This window comes from Equus caballus, chromosome 15, assembly GCF_041296265.1.
Source record: "Equus caballus isolate H_3958 breed thoroughbred chromosome 15, TB-T2T, whole genome shotgun sequence".
In the NCBI taxonomy this organism is placed as follows: Eukaryota; Metazoa; Chordata; class Mammalia; order Perissodactyla; family Equidae; genus Equus; species Equus caballus.
Window position 1 is genome coordinate 27,030,713 of NC_091698.1, and position 20,912 is coordinate 27,051,624.

Here is a 20,912-nt window from a genome sequence, read left to right on the forward strand (position 1 = left end):
GTCTTTCAAATTTGTTATCTTTTCAAGGAACCAATTTTTGGTTTTATTGATTTTCTCTATTGTTTTTCTATTCTTTATTTCATTTATTTTTTGCTCTATTCTCTATTATTTCCTTCCTGTTGCTAGCTTTAGTTTGCTACTCCTTTTCTAGTTCCTTAAAGTGTACAGTTGGGTATTTATTTGAAATCTTTCATCTTTTTTTAATATGTGCATTTATATTTATGAATTTCCCCTTAGCGTGGCTTTTGCTGTATAAGTTTTGGTATGCTGTGTTTGATTTACAATCATGTCAAGGTAATTTGTAATTTCCTATTGGTTATTTAAGAATGTGTCGCTTAATTTCCACAGATTTGTGGATTTTCCAGTTTTCCCTCCATTGTAGATTTCTAGTTTCATTCCATTGTGATCAGGAAAGACACTGTGCATGATTTCAATCTTTTTAAATTTATTGAGACTTGTTTTATGGCCAACATATGGTCTATCCTGGAGAATGTTCTATGTGCACTCGATAAGAACGTATATTCTGTTGTTATTCAGTGGAGCGTTCTGTATCAGTTTGTTAGGTCTAACTGGTTTACAGTGTTGTTCACTTCTATTTCCTTATTAATTGTCTTTCTAGTCCTATCTATTATTGAAAGTGGGGTACCAAAGTCTCCAACTATTATTGTATAACTATTTCTCCCTTCAATTTTGTCTACTAGTAGTTCATATTTTGGGGACTTTGTTGCTATGTGCATATGTGTTTATAATTGTTACATCCTCTTTCTGTATTCAATCTCTTATCAATATATAATGTCCTTCTTTGTCTCTCGTAAACTTTTTTTTATTTGAAATCTATTTTATTGGAAAATAATATACCCACTCCAGCTCTCTTTTGGTTACTATTTGTGTGGAATGCCTTTTTCCATCTTTTTACTTGCAACTTCTTTGTGTCTTTTTACCCTAAGTGAGTCTCTTGTAGACAGCATATAAATGAATCCTATTTTTTCTATCCAACCTGCTAATCTCTGCCCTTAAGAAGACTTTAATCTATTTACATTTAATGTGTTTACTGATAAAGAAGAATTTGCTTCTACCATTTAGCTATTTGTTTTCTGTGTCTTACAAATTTTTTGTTCTTCAGTTTGTTCCATTACTACTTTTCTTTGGGAGTTAGTTGTTTTTTTGTAATGTTACATTTTCATTGCCTTTTTCATTGCTTTTCTGTATATTTTTAAATTATTTTCTTTGTGGTTACGTTGGGGATTACAATTAACATCTTAAACTTATAACAACCTAGTTTGAATAGTATCAACTTAGTTTCAAGTGTATGCAAATACTCTGCTCATATATAGTTCCATCCCTCCCCTTTTAAATTGTTATTGTCACAGGTTATATCTTTAGACATTTTATGCCCATTAACATAGATTTACAATTATTGTTTTATGCATTTGCCTTTTAAATCATATTGGAAAAAAAAGAAAAGTTACAAACAAAAATTATGATACTATTGGCTTTTGTATTTACCCATGTAGTCACCTTTACCAGTGTTTTTTATTTTTTTCTTATGGCTTTGAGGTACCGTCTCGTGTCCTTTCCTTTAGCCTGAAGGACTCTCTTTAGCATGTTTTACAGGGCAGATCTCTTAGCTTTTGCTTATCCATAAATGTCTTAATTTCTCCTTTATGCTCAAGAATATTTTTTTCAGATATAGAATTCTTGGTTGACAGTACTTTTCTTTCAGGACTTTAAATATGTCATATCACTGCTTCTGGCTTCCATGATTTTTGAGGAGAAATCAGCCATTAATCTTATTGAGTATCCCTTGTACATGACGAGTAGCTTTTCTCTTGCTGCTTTTGAAATTCTCTCTTTGCCCTTGGGTTCAACAATTTGACTATTATGTGTTTCAGTGTGGCTCTATAGCATTTTTTCTTCCTGGAGTTCACAGAGCTTCTAGGATATGTATAATCATCAGATTTGGGAAGTTCAAGGCCATTATTTCCTCAAATTTTTTCTCTGCCCCTTTCTCTCTCTTTTCTTTCTGGGTCTTCTATAATGTATATGTTGGTATGCTTGATGGTATCTTGCAGGTCCCTCATGTTCTGTTTATTTTCTTCATTGTTTTCTTTCTGCTCCTCAGACTACATGATTTCAATTGTCCAAGTTAAAATTTATTGATCCTTACTTCTGCCTGCTCACATCTGCTGTCGAATCCCTCTAATGAGTTTTCCATTTCAGTTATTGTACTTTTCAATTCTAGAATTTCTCTTTAGCTCTTTTTTATAATTTCTATTTCTTTTTTTTTTTTAATTGGTGAGGAAGATTGGCCCTGAGCTAACATTCATTGCCAATCTTCCCCTTTTCGTTTTTTTGAGGAAGATCTGTGCTAATCTTCTGTGCCCGTCTTCCTCTATTTTGTATGTGGGACACCACTGTGGCAGGGCTTGATAAGCAGTGTATAAGTCCATACCCAGGAACTGAACCTGTGAACCCCAGGTTGCCAAAGTGGAGTGCATGAACTTAACCACTATGCCACTGGGCTGGCCCCTATAATTTCTATTTCTTTATTGATATTCTCACTTTGTTCAAACACTGTTTCATGATTTCCTTAAGTTCTTTGTCCATCATTTCCTTTACTCATCGAACATTTTGAAGACAGTTGATTCCAATTTCTAGGCTTCTGAGGGATGGGTTCTGTCAAATTCTTTTTTTTTTTTTTTCCTGTGAATGGGCCATATTTTCCTGCTTCTTTGTATGTTTTGTAATTTATTTGTTGAGAGCTGAACATTCTGAGTATTATATTTTGGTAACTTTGGAAATCAAATTCTCCCACTCCCCAGGGATTGCTGATTTCTGCTTGTTAGGGGCTGGAGTGATATTTTTGTGGATTTTCCAAACTATTTTGGCAAAATATGTATTCCTTGTTGTGTGTTGGTGCTGAAATTCCAGTTTGTTATCTTTGCAATCACTTAGTGACCTGACAAAGGTTCCCTTAAGTGTCTGTCTCCAAAATGAAGAAAAACAAAAAATACGGTCTTTGTAATCCCCTTGACAGAGTTGCTTGGAAGCCTCTTCAGACCATGGGGTTGAAACAACAGCCAGCCCGCAGTGATCAACACACATCCAAATTTTTGGAGGACAAGGTCCCTGTCGTCCATTCTGGCACCAGCAGGTCACACTGAAAATGTGGGCTGCTGACCACCTGGCTACCCGCCACAGGCTGGGGAATGAAGAGTGATAGGATCTACATGAACACTGAAATTCACCAAAATTCACCAGTCTCTTCACCAACCTCTCCCCTGGATGATGCCAGTATTCAACTAGAATCCAATCTTCCAAAATAGTTGCTTAAGATAATTCTTGCCAGCTCAATTGTAGACGTGGTGAGAGGATGTATTTCTGGCGCCTCCTACCCCACCGTCTTCCATCTAGGCCTTGGTTTCCCTCAAATGTTACATGAGGGGCTTAGACTAGACCAGTGAGTCCCAGCCTAGAAGCACCTAGAGAGCTTTAACAACTACTGATGCAAAGGTCTCATCCCACATAGGGAATCTGATCAGATGTCTCTTTAACAACCTCCCCAGGGGATTCTCACGCTCAATTAGGGCTGAAGACCTGGGGAGAAGGTCTGTCTCAATCTCAGGGCCTCATCATTGCTAGCATATGCAGAAAGCTCCTGGGCACCTGGTCCAGGCAGATGTGATGCACCTGGGTCAGGCAGATGTGATGCACCTGGGCCAGGCAGATGTGATGCACCTGGGTAAGGGAGATGTGATGCAGCTGGGCCAGGGAGATGTGATGCACCTGGGCCAGGGAGATGTGATGCACCTGGGCCAGGCAGATGTGATGCACCTAGGTCAGGCAGATGTGATGCACCGGGGTCAGGGAGATGTGATGCAGCTGGGCCAGAGAGATGTGATGCACCTGGGCCAGGGAGATGTGATGCACCTGGGTCAGGGAGATGTGATGCACCTGGGCCAGGCAGATGTGATGCGCCTGGGCCAGGTAGATGTGATGCACCTGGGTCAGGCAGATGTGCTGCACCTGGGCCAGGGAGATGTTCTGCAGCTGGTCTGCGCTTGGGTCTGATGCTGCACTTCCTATAGCTCCGAGATGGTGGCCCTGCAGCTGTTACATGGACCCTTCTTTGAGGAGCAGAATCCTTTCCAAGTGTTTGTCTTCTATGTTTTGCTTCATTTCTTGGGACTCTGACACGTAGAGAACTGGCTCTAAACTCAAGCAAAAGCACTTTTCTTCCTATCAGAGCAGTAGGAGCAGGTTACCTGGGAGACCACCACAGACAAGCACGAGACTCTTCAAATACAGCCTGATGGTTTCACATGAAGAGGGTACTTACCAAATAGTTTAGCCAAATGTTCTTCCTGCTTATTTGAACTTGATGCAAATTCAGTATTTTCCAAGCTCTTTTGTTGAGGATAACCTATAGGAAAATAAACCTTAGCTGTGAGTAAATCTTTTATTGGATCTGCTTGTGATCTTTTTAACGCGATACTCTCTTGCATGGTATCGTGAGAGGAGCATCATGCAGTTGGCCTGCTCTAGGGGAAAGAGCACTGGACGCGGGTTCTAGTCCCCGCTTTGAACGCCTTGTGACTTTAGGCAGTAAATTCTGTGGGATTTGGTATCCTCATCTGAGACTGGTGGGAAAGGTGCCAACCACAGGAGGCCTGTGAGGAAGGGGGAGATAAAATGTGCTGGTGTCGTCTGTAGACTGAAAAGTGCCCTCCCCTTATCACATCTCAGGGTTATTATCTATTATGAACTGCAATAAATGACGCTAGTTCCAAGCATGGTTATGCTCAGTGCCCAGTTTTGGGGGGAACAAAGATGGATGGACACACATCTCAGGGTCTTTTCAAGGAAAACTTTCCCTTCCATAGGAAATGATGCCAACGAGCAGTGACTTTGGCCGTTCTGGAAACGTGAAGCTTTCTCGTTTTGGAGGGGAAGGAACAACACCGCACTCTGCACTGACCCACACTATGGTCTGTGTCAGGGAGGGGCTCGGAGGGCCTGCGGCCGCCCCGACTTGACCTGTTGGAAGAGCACAAGGAACTCCTGATGCTGTCATTGATGAATGAAAATGAAGGTGCAAATGGAAACGGACTGCGTCAACCATCTGCCCTCGGACGTCACGGACTGATTTCAAGACCTGCTGATGCTCACGTGGCTATAGCGTGGATACGGATTAATTGCGCTAAAAGATTGTAGCAACCTGTGGAGATTCTGAGCTGTATTTTCAGGCTTTTCCTTAAGAAGGTTGTGATGTCTCTGTCTGGACACATTTTCTTCATTCAAGGTCAAGGCCAGCCCTTTGTTCTGGCCCGAGGGGAGGGAGAAAACCACCAAGGAGGAGAAACCTTTCCCCTAATGAAGGGGTTGTCAGGGCCACAGCGCCCACCTATTCTGAGCGCCACAGAGCATTCATGAAGTGCCTGCGGAATCTGAACTTTTAATACAAAATCAGCGACAATACCAGTTTTCACATGGTTTCCTCACAGATAATCTTCATAGCCACTGAGTAATTTGTGCATGTGACAGCTTTCAACTATACAAAAAAATTGGTAGGACAGTCTCCACGGTGTATGCCAAATGACTTCATGTATCACTACTTTGATCCAATAACAAAAAACAAACAGTTCTCTGTTAATGAGACATTGGTGAATCATTAGGAATAGATACACTCAATCATGCAAGCACTTAGCTAAAAACATGTTCATCACATTGTGTCAGCCAAGGGAGCATAAAAAAACACTGTGCAGGGCGCACCATCACGATTACACAGTAAAATATTCACCGTTTTAATCATGTGGTTTATGAAATGCATTGGCAGGGTCATTAGTTATGACATTGGTTTGCTAATAGTTTCATAATTTCAACATGACACACATGCCTGATAACTAATTACCCAATTTTCATTTTCTTCTAGTGCAACTAGTGTCCACCTTAAAGGATTTCTCTGTCACTTGCATGATTTGCACTAATAGACATAGTTTTTGCATATGTGACCAGCTTCTTCCCTTCAGCTTTGGCATACAAGCATCAGTGCAAAGGGAGAGATGGGCTCTGCTCCCCAGTGCAAATACTTTCCAGAGGCTGGCATAGGGGAGGTGATGCCGAGGGATGTGGGAAGGGTTCACTCCCCCAACTAGTCCCTCGGGCACTCAAGCACATTGAACTATAAAGCGTTGAATAGAAAGGTATTATTATACCTAGCAAGTGTGACCAGGAACAGTAAATGCCACTTGCAAATCCGGTTCCTGTCCTGTGAACAGCCCCCAGAGTGAGAGACCCTGCCTGACACAAGAACTTCAGAGATCACCCCAAGTACAGGAATATTCACACTTTAGACCATAGGCTTGGGAGGAGGTTATAGAGTATTTCAGACAATTCTTTCCTCCACATCTCAATTTGCATTTGCCTCATACATACCTGGTTTAAAGAATGCCAAAATGATAGGGTAGTACAAATAATACAATACATAGGCCTTTAGAAATATGTGCACTTACAGTTTTAAAGACATATACTTACTTTCTTTCATGTCACTCGTTGTAATTGATTGGCCTGCTGTTCTTCTCGTTTCATCAAAGGGAACGTTGGAAAACACTTGCAGGAGAATTTCATCTCAAGTGAAGCAAAGACAGGCATGTTAATACCAGCAATCCAGAATTAATAGAGTCTGCTCTGTGAGCACCTAAAGTAGTCTATGAACACAGAGAATAAATGATACAAACGCAATGGATATATGTTATGCTCTGAATGCCTTGTCTTGGGAAAGGGAACTTGGTCTATCTAAATCATTTCCGAAAAATTATGATTTCACTAGATATCCCAGATAGGAAACATTACCCACTAGAGACATGTGCTAGAAATTTTTTCTCTGAATCTCATGATATTTAATGTCATAATTTTTCTTCTTGCTCCTGTTGTCATTCTCCCCACCTCTGAGACTGTCCCCAAGCTGTCCCTCTGGATGAACAAACCTCTTTCCTGTTTCTACAAGATGCGCATCGTTTTCTTCCATTAAGACCTATTGCCTCTCCTAGGAAGTTTCTCACGGTGAGAGTCCAGCTTTTGTGGCACCAGACCTAGACCTAAATCCTGAGTTTGCTGTTTCCTGAAACGTGATCTTGGGCAAACAGCTCCACCTCTGTGATCTTTGGTTCCCTCACTGGTAGGATGGGGATACAATTATTTAACTGATAGAACTTTTGCAATAACTGAATAAAACTATGCATGTAAAAGCACTGAACATAGTGCCAGTGTGAGGACCATGCTAAAGGCTAAATATTTTAAAACTGCTAATCACCATCTTATTTATAACAATAACCCCGATCAGTTAGTAAATATTGCTTGCTTTCTGCTCATTGGAACCCTGCACAAGTGGAAGAATACATAGATAAGGAAGAAAAAGACAGAAAACACAAAGGAAGCAAAGATGTCAAGAAAACACGGCAGGAAAAAAAAAGATCTGCAACAGATTCTGTGGCATTCCATCACCAGCCATTTTTGCCTCCTTCTGTGCCTAAGGGTGATTGGAGCCTCAGGAGCCAGCCCTCAGAGAGACACTTCCTTCCACCCTCCTTGGTACCCAGAGGAGGGCTACGGGACACACAAAGTTCTTCCGAAGACTCCTGAGACCCTGGAAGAAGCTTGCTCCTCTGGATGGAAGAGAAAGTAGTGCTGGGGCTACACCTTCCCATCCCCTTTACCTCCTGCTGTGAAAGTGGATGTGACGTCTGGAGCTGCAGAAGCCATCTGATGACCAAGAGGCATAAGCACCAGGGAAGGCCCTGATGATCTCAGAGAAACAGGTCCTGACCTGAAGTCACTCAGCATTGCACCAAAGCTATAATTGTCTCTCTTGGACTACTTGAAACAGAAGGAAAATAAACCACTCCTTGTTTAAGTGACTAAACCCAGGTCTTCTAGTAATTGCAGCCAAGTGCTTTCTTTATTGGCATAGTGACTAAGGCAATAACTGGACATCCTTCACTTAGAGGATCCTGGCCACTCAGTTTTGATGACCCAATATTATATGGAGGAACCAAGCATAAGTTCCTAAAAATCATAATGCCCATCTAGGTTGGGACAGAGCAGAAGACTGTGGATCATTTGGACAACAGGCTTTTACCAAGCCCTGGCTCTGCTCAGAAACTGCACAAGGTGCTGGGGGTTCAAAGAGGATGGAGAAAGTGATCTCACCAGAATAGTGACATAGGAGATCCCAGCCTCCATCTCCCGACAAAGAGCAACAATTAGACAGCTATTCACAAACAAAAACAGCCCTGGGAGAGCTCTGGGTCCACTTAAGAAACCTCAGCCATACAGTGGAACAACAAACCTGAGCATAACCATACAAGATGAGAAGGAAGACAGCTTCATTGTGCTGGCATCATCCCATCCCCCAAGCTGGCATTGCTTAGTGCCAAGAGGGGACTTCCCAGCTAGAAAGACTTCCCCTCTCCAGGAAAGGAAGAGCAGGATGAGCAACCAGCCTCCCCCAACCAGTTTCAACAATGGATAGATCATCCAGACAGAAAAAGCAACAAGGAAACATTGGACTTGAACCATATTTAAGACCAAGTGGACCTAACAGACATATACAGAATATTCCATCCAACAGCAGCAGAATACACATTTTCCTCAAGTGCACACAGAATATTCTCCAGGATAGATCATACTAAAGGTCACAAAACAAGTCTTAGCAAATTTAAGAAGACTGAAGTCATACCAAGTATCTTTTCTGGCCACAGTGGTATGAAACTAGAAATCAATAACAGGAGAAAAGCTGGAAAATTCACAAATATGTGGAAATTAAATAACACACTCCTGAACAACTAATGGATCAAAGAATAAATCAAAAGGGAAATCAAAAAATATCTTGAAACAAACCAAAATGGAAATAACACCAAAACCTATGGGATGCTGCAAAAGCAGTTATAAAAGGGAAGTTTATAGCAATAAAATACCCACATTAAGAAAAAAGAGGGGCCGGCCCGGTCGTGTAGTGGTTAAGTTCGCATGCTCTACTTCAGCAGCCCAGGGTTCGCCAGTTCAGATCCTGGGTGCAGACATGCACACAACTCATCAAGCCATGCTGAGGTGGCATCCCACATAGAAGAACTAGAAGGACCTATAATTAGGATATACAACTATTTACTGGGGCTTCAGGGAGAAAAAAAAAAAAGAGGAAGACTGGCAACAGACATTAGCTCAGGGCCAATCTTCCTTACCAAAAAAAGAAAAAGTATACCTTTAAATAATAATAATAATAAAATAAATTTAAAAACAAAATATCTCAAATAAACAACCTAACTTTATACTTCAAAGAACTAGAAAAAGAAGAGCAAACTAAACACAAAGTTAGCAGAAGGGAGGAAGTAACAAAGATCAGAGAAGAAATCAATGAAATAGACACCAGAAAAATAATAGAGAAGATTAATAAAACTAAGAGTTGGTTTGTTGAAAACATAAACAAAATTGACAAACCTTTAGCTAAACCAAGAAAAACAGAGAGAAGACTCAAAATTATAAATGAAAGAGGAGACATTACAACTGACACCACAGAAATACAATGGATCATAAGAGACTACTATGAACAATTAAACACCAACAAATTGGATAACCTAGAAGAAATGGATAACTTCCTAGAAACATACAACTCACCAAGACTGAATCATTAAGAAACAAAATCTGAACAGACCAAAAATGAGTAAGGAGATTGAATCAGCAATCAAAAACTTCCTAACAAAGAAAAGCCAAGGACTAGATGGCTTCACTGGTGAACTATACCAAACACTTAAAGAAGAATTAATACCAATCCTCCTCGAACCCTTCTGAAAAATAGAAGAGGAGGGAACACCCCCAAGCTCATTTTATGAGGCCAGCATTACCCTGATACCAAAGTCAGATAAGGACTCCTAAAGAAAAGAAAACTACAGATCAATATCCCTAATGAACACAAATGCAAAATTCTCAACAAAATATTAGCAAATTGAATTCAACAGCATATTTTAAAGAATCATACACCAAGATCAAGTTGTATTTATTCCTGGAATGCAAGGACGGCTCAACATATGAAAATCAATAAATATGATACATTACATTAATAGAATGAAAGATAAAAATCTGATCATCCCAACAGACTCAGAAAGAGCATTTGACAAAATGCAACATCCTTTCATGATAAAAATGCTCAGTAAATTTGCTATGGAAAGAACCTATCTCAACATAATAAAGGCCATATATGACAAGCCCACAGCTAACACTATACTCAACAGTGGAAGGTTGAAAGCCTTTCCTCTAAGATCAGGAAAAAGACAAGGGTGCCTATTCTCAGTGCTCCTATTCAACATAGAACTGGAAGTCCTAGCCAGGAAATTAGGCAAGAAAAAGAAATAAAAGGCATCCAAATCAGAAAGGAAGAAGTAATATTGTCTTTGCAGATGATATGATCTTATATAGAGAAAATCCTAAAGACTCCACCAAAAACCTGTTAGAACTAATCTACAAATTCAGTAAAGTTGCAGGATACAAAATCAACATACAGAAATTAGTTGCAATGCTATACACTAACAATGAAACATCTGAAAAAGAAAATAATCTTATTCACAATAGCACCAAAAAGAATAAAATAGGAATAAATTAACCAAGGAGATAAAAGATCTGTACACTGAAAACTATAAGAAATTGATGAAAAAAATTGACAAAGACACAGACAAATGGAAAGATATCCTATATGCATGGATCAGAAGAATCAATATTGTTAAAATGTCCATATTACCCAAAGCCGTTTATAGATTCAGCGCAATCCCTATCAAAATTCCAATGGTATTTTTCACAGAAATAGAAAAAACAATATTAAAATCCATTTGGAACCACAGAAGACCCCAAATAGCCAAAGCAATCCTGGGAAAGAACAAAGCTGAAGGCATCACACTTCCTGATTTCAAACTATACTACAAAGCTATAGCAATTAAAGGAGCATGGTACTGGCATAAAAATAGACACATAGACCAATGGAACAGAATTGAGAGCCCAGAAATAAACCCTTACATGTACAGTCAACTCATTTGACAAGGAGACCAAGAATAGTCACTGGGGGGAAAGATAGTCTGTCAAAAAATGGTGTTGAAAAAACTGGATAACCACATGCAAAAGAATGAAATTGACCACTATCTTATATCACTCTCAAAAATTGACTCAGAATGGATTAAAGACTTAAATATAAGAACTGAAACCATAAAACTCCTAGGAGAAATCATAGGGAAAAAAGCTCCTTGACTTTGGTCTTGACAATGATTCTTTGGATATGATGTCAAAGGCACAGGCAACAAAAGCAAAAATTAATAAGTGAGACTACATCAAACTAAAAAGTTTCTGCACAGCAAAAGAGACATCAATGAAATGAAAAGGCAACCTACAGAATGGGAGAAAATATTTGCAATCATATATCTGATAAGGGGTTAATAAATATAGTCCAAAATATATGAAAAACTCATAGAAATCAATAGCAAAAAAGAAAATCTGATTTTAAAATGGGCAGAGGAATTGGATAGACATTTTTCCAAAGAAGACATGCAAATGGCCAACAGATACATGAAACAGAGTTTGACATCACTAATCATCAAGGAAATGCAAATCAAAACCACAATGAGATATCACCTCACACCTGTTAGAATGGCTACCATCAAAAAGACAAGAAATACCAAGGGCTGGTGAGGATATGGAGAAAAGGGAACCCTTGTGCACTGTTGGTGCTCTCTGCTGAAGAAGACTTCTTTGGTTACTCTCAAATATTAAAATGAGAGCCTTAGAGTAAATCAATGAGTCCCAGCCTAGAATCACCTGGAAGACTTTAAAAACTATTCACGCAAGGGCTTCACCACACACCAAGGAACCTGATCGTGGGGTGGATCTGGGTGTCTCTTTTTAACAATCTCCGCAGGGGATTTTCAAGCTCAGTTAAGGCTGTGCTGCTGGGGAGAAGGTCTATCTCAGCCTCAGGGCCTCACCATCTCTAGCACATGCAGACAGCTCCTGGGCACCTGGGCCAGGCAGATGCGCTGCAGCTGGTCTGCGCTGGGGTCTGATGCCGCACTTCCTATAGCTCCAGGATGGTGGCCCTGCAGCTATTGCACGGACCCCTCTTTGAGGAGCATAATCCTTTCCAAGTGTTTATCTTCCATGTTTTTAATAATTTACTGGGACTCTGACACTTATAGGAACTGGTTCTAGCCTCAAGGCAAAGTACTTTCCTTTCCATCAGATCAGCAGGAACAGGTTATCTGGGAGACCACCACAGACAAGCACGAGACTCTTCAAATACAGCCTGATGGTTTCACATGAGAGTACTTACCAAATATTTTAGCCAAAGCTTCGTCCAAATTTTTTGAACTCGAGGAAAATTCAGTATTTGAACCTGTGGGGGAAATAAACCTTAGCTGTAAATCTTTCACTGGATCTGCATGTGATCTTTTTAACTCAATACTCTCTTGTGTGGTATCGTGAGAGGAGCATCATGCAGTCGGCCTGCTCTAGGGGAAAGGGCACTGACACGGGTTCTAGTCCACCCTTTTGTGCCTTGTGATCTTGGGCAGTAAAGTTCTGCGGGATTTGGTATTCTCATCTGAAGACTGATGAGAAGGTGCCAATGACAGGAGGCCTGTGAGGATGGGGGAGATAAAATTTGAACTCTGCAATAAATGGTACTAGTTCCAAGCATGGTTATGATCAGTGCCCAGTTTTGGGGGGAACAAAGACAGATGAACACACATCTCAGGGTCTTTTCAAGAAAAACTTTCCCTTCCATAGGAAATGATAGCAACAAGCAGTGACTTTGGCCGTTCTGGAAACGTGAAGCTTTCTCGTTTTGGAGGGGAAGGAACAACACCGCACTCTGCACTGATCCACACTATGGTCTGTGTCAGGGAGGGGCTCGGAGGGCCTGCGGCCGCCCCGACTTGACCTGTTAGAAGAGCACAAGGAACTCCTGATGCTGTCATTGACGAATGAAAATGAAGGTGCAAATGGAAACAGACTGCGTCAACCATCTGCCCTCGGACGTCACGGACTGATTTCAAGACCTGCTGATGCTCACGTGGCTATAGCATGGATACGGATTAATTGTGCTAAAAGATTGTAGCAACCTGTGGAGATTCTGAGCTGTATTTTCAGGCTTTTCTTTAAGGAGGTTGTGATGTCTCTGTCTGGACACATTTTCTTCATTCAAGGTCAAGGCCAGCCCTTTGTTCTGGCCCAAGGGGAGGGAGAAAACCACCAAGGAGGACAAATCTTTCCCCTAATGAAGGGGTTGTCAGGCCCACAGCGCCCACCTATTCTGAGCGCCACAGAGCATTCATGAAGTGTCTGCGGAATCTGAACTTTTAACTCAAAACCAGTGACAATGCAGATTTTCACCTGGTTTCCTGACAGACAATCTGCACGGCCATTGAGTAATTTGTGCCCATGGTGGCTTTCAACTCTACAGGAAGATTGGTAATCAGGTCATTAATGGTGCACGGACATTCCTTCCAGATATAATGGCTTTTGGCAAATGAAAGAAACAAAAAGTTCTCTCTTGCTGAGATATCAGTGAATCACTAAGAATCAATACAAAGGAAGTGTAAGGCCATGCAGCGAAACATTTGTTCACAAAAACCCTCTGGTTTTTAAAGAACCCTGACAAGAGTAGTTACCGTCTCCCCTTTTCCTGCTGTCGCCCCTGACTGACAGTTTGCATAATGCACTTTCATGACGCATGACACTGTTTTTGGATCTATGTCTAGTTAATTTTTGGAGAGCAATACTGTAGCTTCCTACATCACAAGGATTGTGTCTGCTGCTTCTGCTTTTCTCCACAGACCCAATATCTTTACAGTGAGAGAATTTCCCAGAATATGGTCAGCCAGTTAGTTTAGTAAATAGCAAATATGGTTCCAAATGCCCTAAGACCCTAAATAGAGAGCATGGAAATCTAAAGTGCACTTTGAAAAAGCTACGTTCCTAAAACATCTATAATGTGGGTATTCAGATATCCAAAATGTGGAACCCAAATATCCATCAACTGATGCATGGATTAATAAAATGTGATACAGCCATACAACAGAATATTATTCAGCCATAAAAATGTACGCATGCTACAATGTGGATGAAACTTAAAAACATTAAATGAAAGAATCCAGCCACAAAAGACCATGTATCGTATGATTCCATAGGTGAAATATCCAGAATAGACAAATCTATAGAGCAGATAGTAGATTAATGGTTGCCAGGGGCTGTGAGAAAGGGGGAATTATGAGTGACAGCTAGTGAGGGTCACATTACTTTTAGGGGTGATGAAAATGTTCTAAAATTAGATAGTGGTTATTCACAATTCCATAAATACACTAAGAACCACTGAATTATATACTTTAAAAGGGTAATTTTATGTTACATGAATTACACCTCAAGCTATTATTTAAAATATCATGTGTTTATATATATGAGGGGATAGATGAAACAAGATTGGTATGATTACCACATGGATGTTCATTATACTAATTTTTCTACTTTGTGTGTGTTTGAAAATTTTTATAATGAAAAGTTCAAATGTACATGTATGCCACCCTCCTGTGGAGTTCTGGATTTTGAGAAAGCTTCCAAGTTAGGAAAAAGGTAAAAGTTACTCCCTTCTGAGCAAGAGCTCGCTACGGTAGATTCAGGGAGGGAAAGCAGATGGGGTGGGCCAGGCCCCGTGCTGACCACTCTGGGATCCGTGGAGGACAGCACCACCTCCCGCCTGAGCCAGGCTCACGTGAGTCTGACCCTTCTCCATCAACGTACGTGGGACAGTACCTTTGATCAGGTGGAAAGGGCGGGGCTCGGCGCCTTGCCAACAGCTCAGGAAAAGAACAAAGAAGAGGGTGTCTGCTCCTCTCTCCTGTGCCATAGTCTGTACACCATGAGAGAGAAGAAGTCTCCTGAAGTCCTCAGACACAGCCTTGGACTCCAGGCTACTGCGGAACACGACTGTCTGTGAAGTCACTTCCGGAAGCAAGGTGGGGCGCAGTTCTACAGTGGGAAGTGGGGAGGGCCCAGTGTCTGTGGACAGGGACACGGGAGGGGGACACTGGCAGTCCTGAGGTAATTGCCTCCACGCTCACTCCCTTCGGCTCTACAGAGCCGTCCGCCATCCCGCGTGCACTGTAGCCTGCAGGCAGGAGGCTGCTAACCAGGACTCCTAAGGTGCAAGTGACAGAAACACAACTAAACCAGCATAAGCAAACTGGAATAGCTGGAGCAGCCAGAAAAACCTTATAATAAATCAAGATATCACATTAAGTATTGTTTTTTATCGTATTACATAAAAGTATAACACCAAAAATATTATAAACAGAAGTGAGTTGACGTTGTCACTCGTGCGTCATGATGTCCCCTGTGACATTTTGTAAGTATTAAACTATTTTCAAAGGAAATATCTTTATATGTCAGCACCTTTAACTGCACTTTTCTTCCTGCATTTTCACTTTGTATTGGATCCCACAAATCAGGTAGCCGGCCCTGCCCTTTAGTCCTTGTGTTCACACACAGTATGCAGGCAGGGGATGGAAGAGATCTTTGGGAGACAAAAAGAACACAAAAAGTTATACAGTTATAAATCTGAGTAGCTCCGGCATATTAGTTTGTTGCGGCTGCCATAACCAAGTACCACAACATGCGGGGCTTAAACAACCGAAATCTATTGTCTCACAGTTCTGGAGGCTGGAAGTACAAGATCAAGGTCAGCAGAGCTGAGGCCTCTCTCCTTGGCTTGTCAGTGGCCATCTACCCCTTGTACCTTCACGTCGTCTTCCCTCCACATGCATCTGCATCCAAAGTTTCTCTTCTTATAAGGATACTAGTCATAAGGGCCCACTCTAATGACCTCATTTTAACTTGATGACCTCCGTAAAGACAGACACTCAAAATAAAGCCACATTCTGAGGCACTTGGGGTTAGGACATCAACAAATAAATTTAAGGGGTGGGGACACAAGTCAAACCATAACATTAGGTAATGGCAGCAGCAAAAATCTTCTCTGAAATATCTTCAAAAAAAACAGAACAAAAAGAACATATAAAACAACACAAAACTCACACCCTCAGCATAAGCAGAAGAAAGAAAATATCCAATTTCAAATTACCAGTAAATAGAAAAATAAACCCTAACCCCAGGCACTGACTCTCTGGCTTCTGCTGCTTGCCTCTGCCGAGAGGGAACGCAGTGGCCTGAAAAGGTCTAAAATCTCCTCCAGAAAGAGAAAACCCACTGTGTGTGTGGAAATGCTGCAAATGTGTCCTAGTGGATCAATATTAACCCCTAGACCTGGGCAAGGAGATTGGTGAGGCTTCAATCAAGAAAGACCCTAAAAGAGGCTGAGTGTGGGCTGGGCATGGGGTGGAGATGGAATCCTTCAGGGGACTTTTCCCTGGGAGATTTCACTGAGGGTAAGTAGAAACTAAAGAAATGGGAAATAGGCTAACTGCAAACTCAAGATGCACAACCACCTAACTTTTTTTTTTTTTATTTTGGTGAGGAAGATTGGCCCTGAGCTAACATCTGTTGCAAATCTTCCTCTTTTTGCTTGAGGAAGATTGTCACTGAGGTAACATCTGGGCCAATCTTCCTCTATTTTGTAAGTGGGATGCCACCACAGGATGGCTTAATGAGTGGTGTGTAGGTCCACACTCAGGATCCGAACCCATGAACCTCGGGCCACTGAAGTGGAGCACGCAAACTTAACTACTATGCCACCAGGCTGGCTCCACGACCACCTAACTTTCGATCCCCACTGCCCACTCCTGCTACTTTCCCCCATCTTCCTTATCTCAACAAAAAATCAATCCTTCCATTTGCTCAAGCCAAAATCCAGTGTTTGTTCCAGAAGCTTCTCTTTCTCTCCCACCACACATCCAATCCTCTCAGTTCAATTTTCACACACCTTGCCTGCCTCCACTGCCCCAGCGGAGACCAGACCAGCATCACCTTCATTTTACTGCTGATGACACAAGAGGCCAACAAAGTCCCCTTAACATTCTATTGAACCCAAACGAGTCCCATTACCAAAATCTCCAGCACCTCCTCTCCCTCTTAGCTCTTCCTTTCCCTTCTATCTCCTCACATCACCAGAGGAAGAAAATATGAGCTGCTTTGCAACCTGAGTGCACAGTAGGGCTCCTGTGTAATCTACCAATTACCTTTGAGGGATCATCAGACTTTCTCTGCTTGAGTTCTCTTATCTCCAGGCAGATTCGTTGAGTATCTAGGGATGAAAGAAAAACATCTATATTTATGTAGTCATTCAGGTCTAGAGCAGGAGTCAATAAACTTCTTCTGTAAAGAGCCAGACAGAAAGTATTTTAGGCTTTGCAAGCCATCTATGTCTCTGCTGCAAAATCTTCTTTGTTTGTTGTTATTACAAATAGAAATGTAAAAACCACTGAAAAACATCAATGAAACCAAAAGCTGGTTCTTTGAGAAAATCAATAAAATATATAAACCTCTAGCTAGACTGATCAGGGAAAAAGATATAAGACACACATTACCAATATCAGGAATGAGAGAGTAGACACTACAGATACTACAGACATTAAAAGAAAAATAAAGGTATATTATGAACAACTTTTTGCCAATAGATTTGACAAGCTAGATAAAATAGACAGATTCCTTAAAAGACACAAATTGACATTCTTACTCAAGAAGAAACAAATAACCTGAACAGCTCTGTAGAAAATAAATTGCTTTTCTTTTTAAAAAAGAAAAACGCTCAGGGCTGGCGCCGTGGCCGAGTGGTTAAGTTTGCTCCGCTGCAGGCGGCCCAGTGTTTCGTTGGTTTGAACCCTGGGCGCAGACATGGCACCGCTCATCAAAACACGCTGAGGCAGCATCCCACATGCCACAACTAGAAGGACCCACAACTAAAATATATACAACTATGTACCAGGGGGCTTTGGGGAGAAAAAGGAAAAAAAAAATCTTTAAAAATAAAAAGAAAAGAAAAAGAAAAAAGCTCTATATTAAAGAAATTAAATTTGTGGGTAAAAATCTTCCCAGAAAGAAAACTCAAAGCCCAGATGGCTTCACTAGTTAACTCTATCAATATTTAAGGAATATCACCAGTTCTACGCAAACTCTTCCGAAAAACTGAAATTGAGGGGCTACTTCCCAACTCATTCTATGAGACCAGCATTATCCTGATACCAAACCAGACAAAGATATCACAAGAAAAGAAAACTATAAGCCAATATCTTTCATAAACATAGATGCAAAAATTCTTAATAAAATTTTAGTAAATGTCATCCAACATATTTTTGAAAGGAAAATATATCATAACCAAGCAGGTTTTATCCTAGGAATGCAAGGCTGGTTGAACATTCAAAAATAAATCCATGTAACTTACAATATTAATAGAAAACTCATGTGATTCTCACAATAGATGCAGAAAAAGCACTTGACACAATCTAACAACCATTCAGAATAAAACTCCCATTGACTAGAAAATAAAGTGAACTTTCTAAATTTGATAAAGGGCATTTATAAAAAACCTAAAGTAACATCATTATATAATGGTAAAAGTTTGAATGCTTTCTCCCTAATCTCAGGATCAGAGCAAGGATGACCACTCTCACAACTGTCATTCACCACTGGTCTAAAGGATTTACCCATGCAATAAGGCAATAAAAAGAAGTAAAACACATACAGATTAGAGAGGAAGAAGTCAAACTGTCTTTATGCTCAGTCAACTTGATTATCTGTGTAGAAAATTCTAAGAAATCCTAAGAACAAATAAATGAGTTTAGCAAGGCTGCAGGATACAAGGTCAATATTTTAAAAAGTAATTGTATTAAGAGAATGAAAAGACAAGCCAGAGACTGGGAGAAAATATTTGCAAAATATATACGTAATAAAAGATTTGTATCTAAAATATACAAAGAATTCTTAAAACTCAACAAGAAAACAAACAACCCAATTAAAAAATGGGCAAAACAGAGGAGTGACATCAGCAACATGGCAGAGTGAGCTGTTCCCTTTATCTCTCCTCCTCTGAATTACAAGTAAACAGACATTCATTGACTAATGGAAGATACCCACCCAGCACAACAGGACTCGTGAGAGACCCACACAGCTATACATCTGAAGGTGGGTGGCCCGGGTCTCCAGGAAGCAGTGGCAATAGGTAAGCACCCGCTACCCCTTCCAGGCAGCAGTAAGCCAGGTCACAGGTCTTCACACAGTGACCAGCACTACTACCAGAGGAGGCAGACACAGCCCAGACCGTGGGTGAACACTATCCTGGCCAACAGGAGTGTTCACCATGGCGCCATGGCCCTACCAGTGGGAATGCACCTTGGCACAAATGTAAGAAGAGGTGACAGCAGCCCTGCACACATGTGCAAATGCTTTCCCTGCTGGCAGGAGTGCCCACTGTGCTGCTGTGACCCCACGAGGGGGAATGTACCTCAGTGTGACTGTAAGAAGAGGTGGTGGTGGTCCTGTGCACACGTGTGAATGCTTTCCCAGCCAACAGGAGCTCCCACCATGCCACAGCAGCCCTAACAAGTGGCCCTAGCTCAGACCCTGCAAAGAAGCCCTGTCTACCAAGTACAGGGGCCAGCGCAACGTAAGTGGAGGTGGAGGCAATCTGGTGCATGCACAAACGCTATCCGAGCCTACAGGAGCACCCACCATACCCACACAACTTCCAGCAGACAGGGTGGGGTCAGAAACACAATTCCTGCTTCCCCCAAGCTGTAGCAGGTGGAATCTGCAACCTGATACTACCACAGATGTGCCAGCAAAGGATTAGTTCATCAACCACCGTGAAAAACTACAGTAACAATACAGAGCAGGAAGAAAATTACAAGTCTCAAGAAACCAATCCTGAAGTCACAGAAATTTACATTCTAAATGACAGAGAATTCAAAATAGCTGTCATAAAGAAACTCAACGAGTTACGAGAAAACTCAGAAAAACAGTTTAATGAGCTCAGGAATAAAATTAATGAGCAGAGGGAATACTTCACCAAAGAGATTAAAACTCTAAAAAAAAACCAAACAGAAATTCTGGAGATGAAGAACACAATCAATGAGAAAAAATAACCTAGAATCCTAAAAAATAGAGTTGATGTTATGGAGGACAGAATTAGTGATATAGAGGATAGAAAGATAGAAATGCTTCAGGTAGAGGAGGAGAGAGAACCAAGATTTTTTAAAAATGAAGGAGTTCTTCAAGAAATATCCGACTGACTTAGGAAAAGCAACATAAGTATTATAGGTATTCGAGAGGGAGAAAGGAGCAGAGAGCTTGTTCAAAGAAATAATAGCTGAGAACTTCCCAAACCTGGGGAAAGAACTGGACTTACAAATACTTGAAGACGATAGACTCCTAATTACCTCAATGCAAAAAAAACCTCGTCCAAGGCATATAATAGTAAAATAGGCAAAAGTTAATAACAAAGAAAAAATACTAAGGGCAGCAAGACAGAAGAAAACAATCTACAAAGGAACCCCTATCAGGTTTTCAGTGGATTTCTCAGCAGAAACCTTACAGGCTAGGAGAGAATGGAATGATATATTCAAAATACTGAAGGACAAAAACTTTCAGCCAAGAATACTCTATGCAGTGAAACTATCCTTCAGATACAATGGAGAAATAAAAGCTTTTCCAGGTATACAAATGCTGAGGGAGTTCATCACCACAGGACCCCTCCCCCACCAGAAATGATGAAGGAAGCCCTCATACCTAAAACAAAAAGACAATGGTCTACAAAGCTTTGAGCAAGAAGATAAATAGACAGACAAAATCAGAAAACTGCAGCTCTCTATCAAAACAAGTTAGCAAACACATAATTATAACATAAAAGGCAAAGAGAAGGAAAGCATCAAAAA

General features: G+C 40.9%; 1 protein-coding gene across 16 annotated transcripts in view; it reads right to left on the bottom strand.

The window, feature by feature from the left end:
* Positions 1-20,912, bottom strand: part of C15H2orf92 (chromosome 15 C2orf92 homolog) — a 47,143-nt gene that overhangs the window by 14,566 nt on the left and 11,665 nt on the right. For 7 of the 16 annotated variants that reach the window (XR_011425909.1, XR_011425916.1, XR_011425908.1 and 4 more), the window contains exons 2-6: positions 17,223-17,287; positions 15,481-15,601; positions 12,365-12,427; positions 6,535-6,627; positions 4,340-4,423 (exon numbers count right to left, since the gene is read on the bottom strand). Coding sequence is in view for 7 of the 16 variants with exons in the window: in XM_070235103.1 (XP_070091204.1) it covers positions 4,340-4,423; positions 6,535-6,627; positions 12,365-12,427; positions 14,842-14,938; positions 15,481-15,601; positions 17,223-17,236 (472 nt within the window). In the remaining 9 variants the exon portion in view is untranslated. Of the gene's footprint in view, positions 1-4,339; positions 4,424-6,534; positions 6,628-12,364; positions 12,428-14,841; positions 15,018-15,480; positions 15,602-17,222; positions 17,288-20,912 lie in introns of those variants that run through there. The other 9 variants (XM_070235103.1, XM_070235101.1, XM_070235102.1 and 6 more) reach the window with 4 other exon arrangements.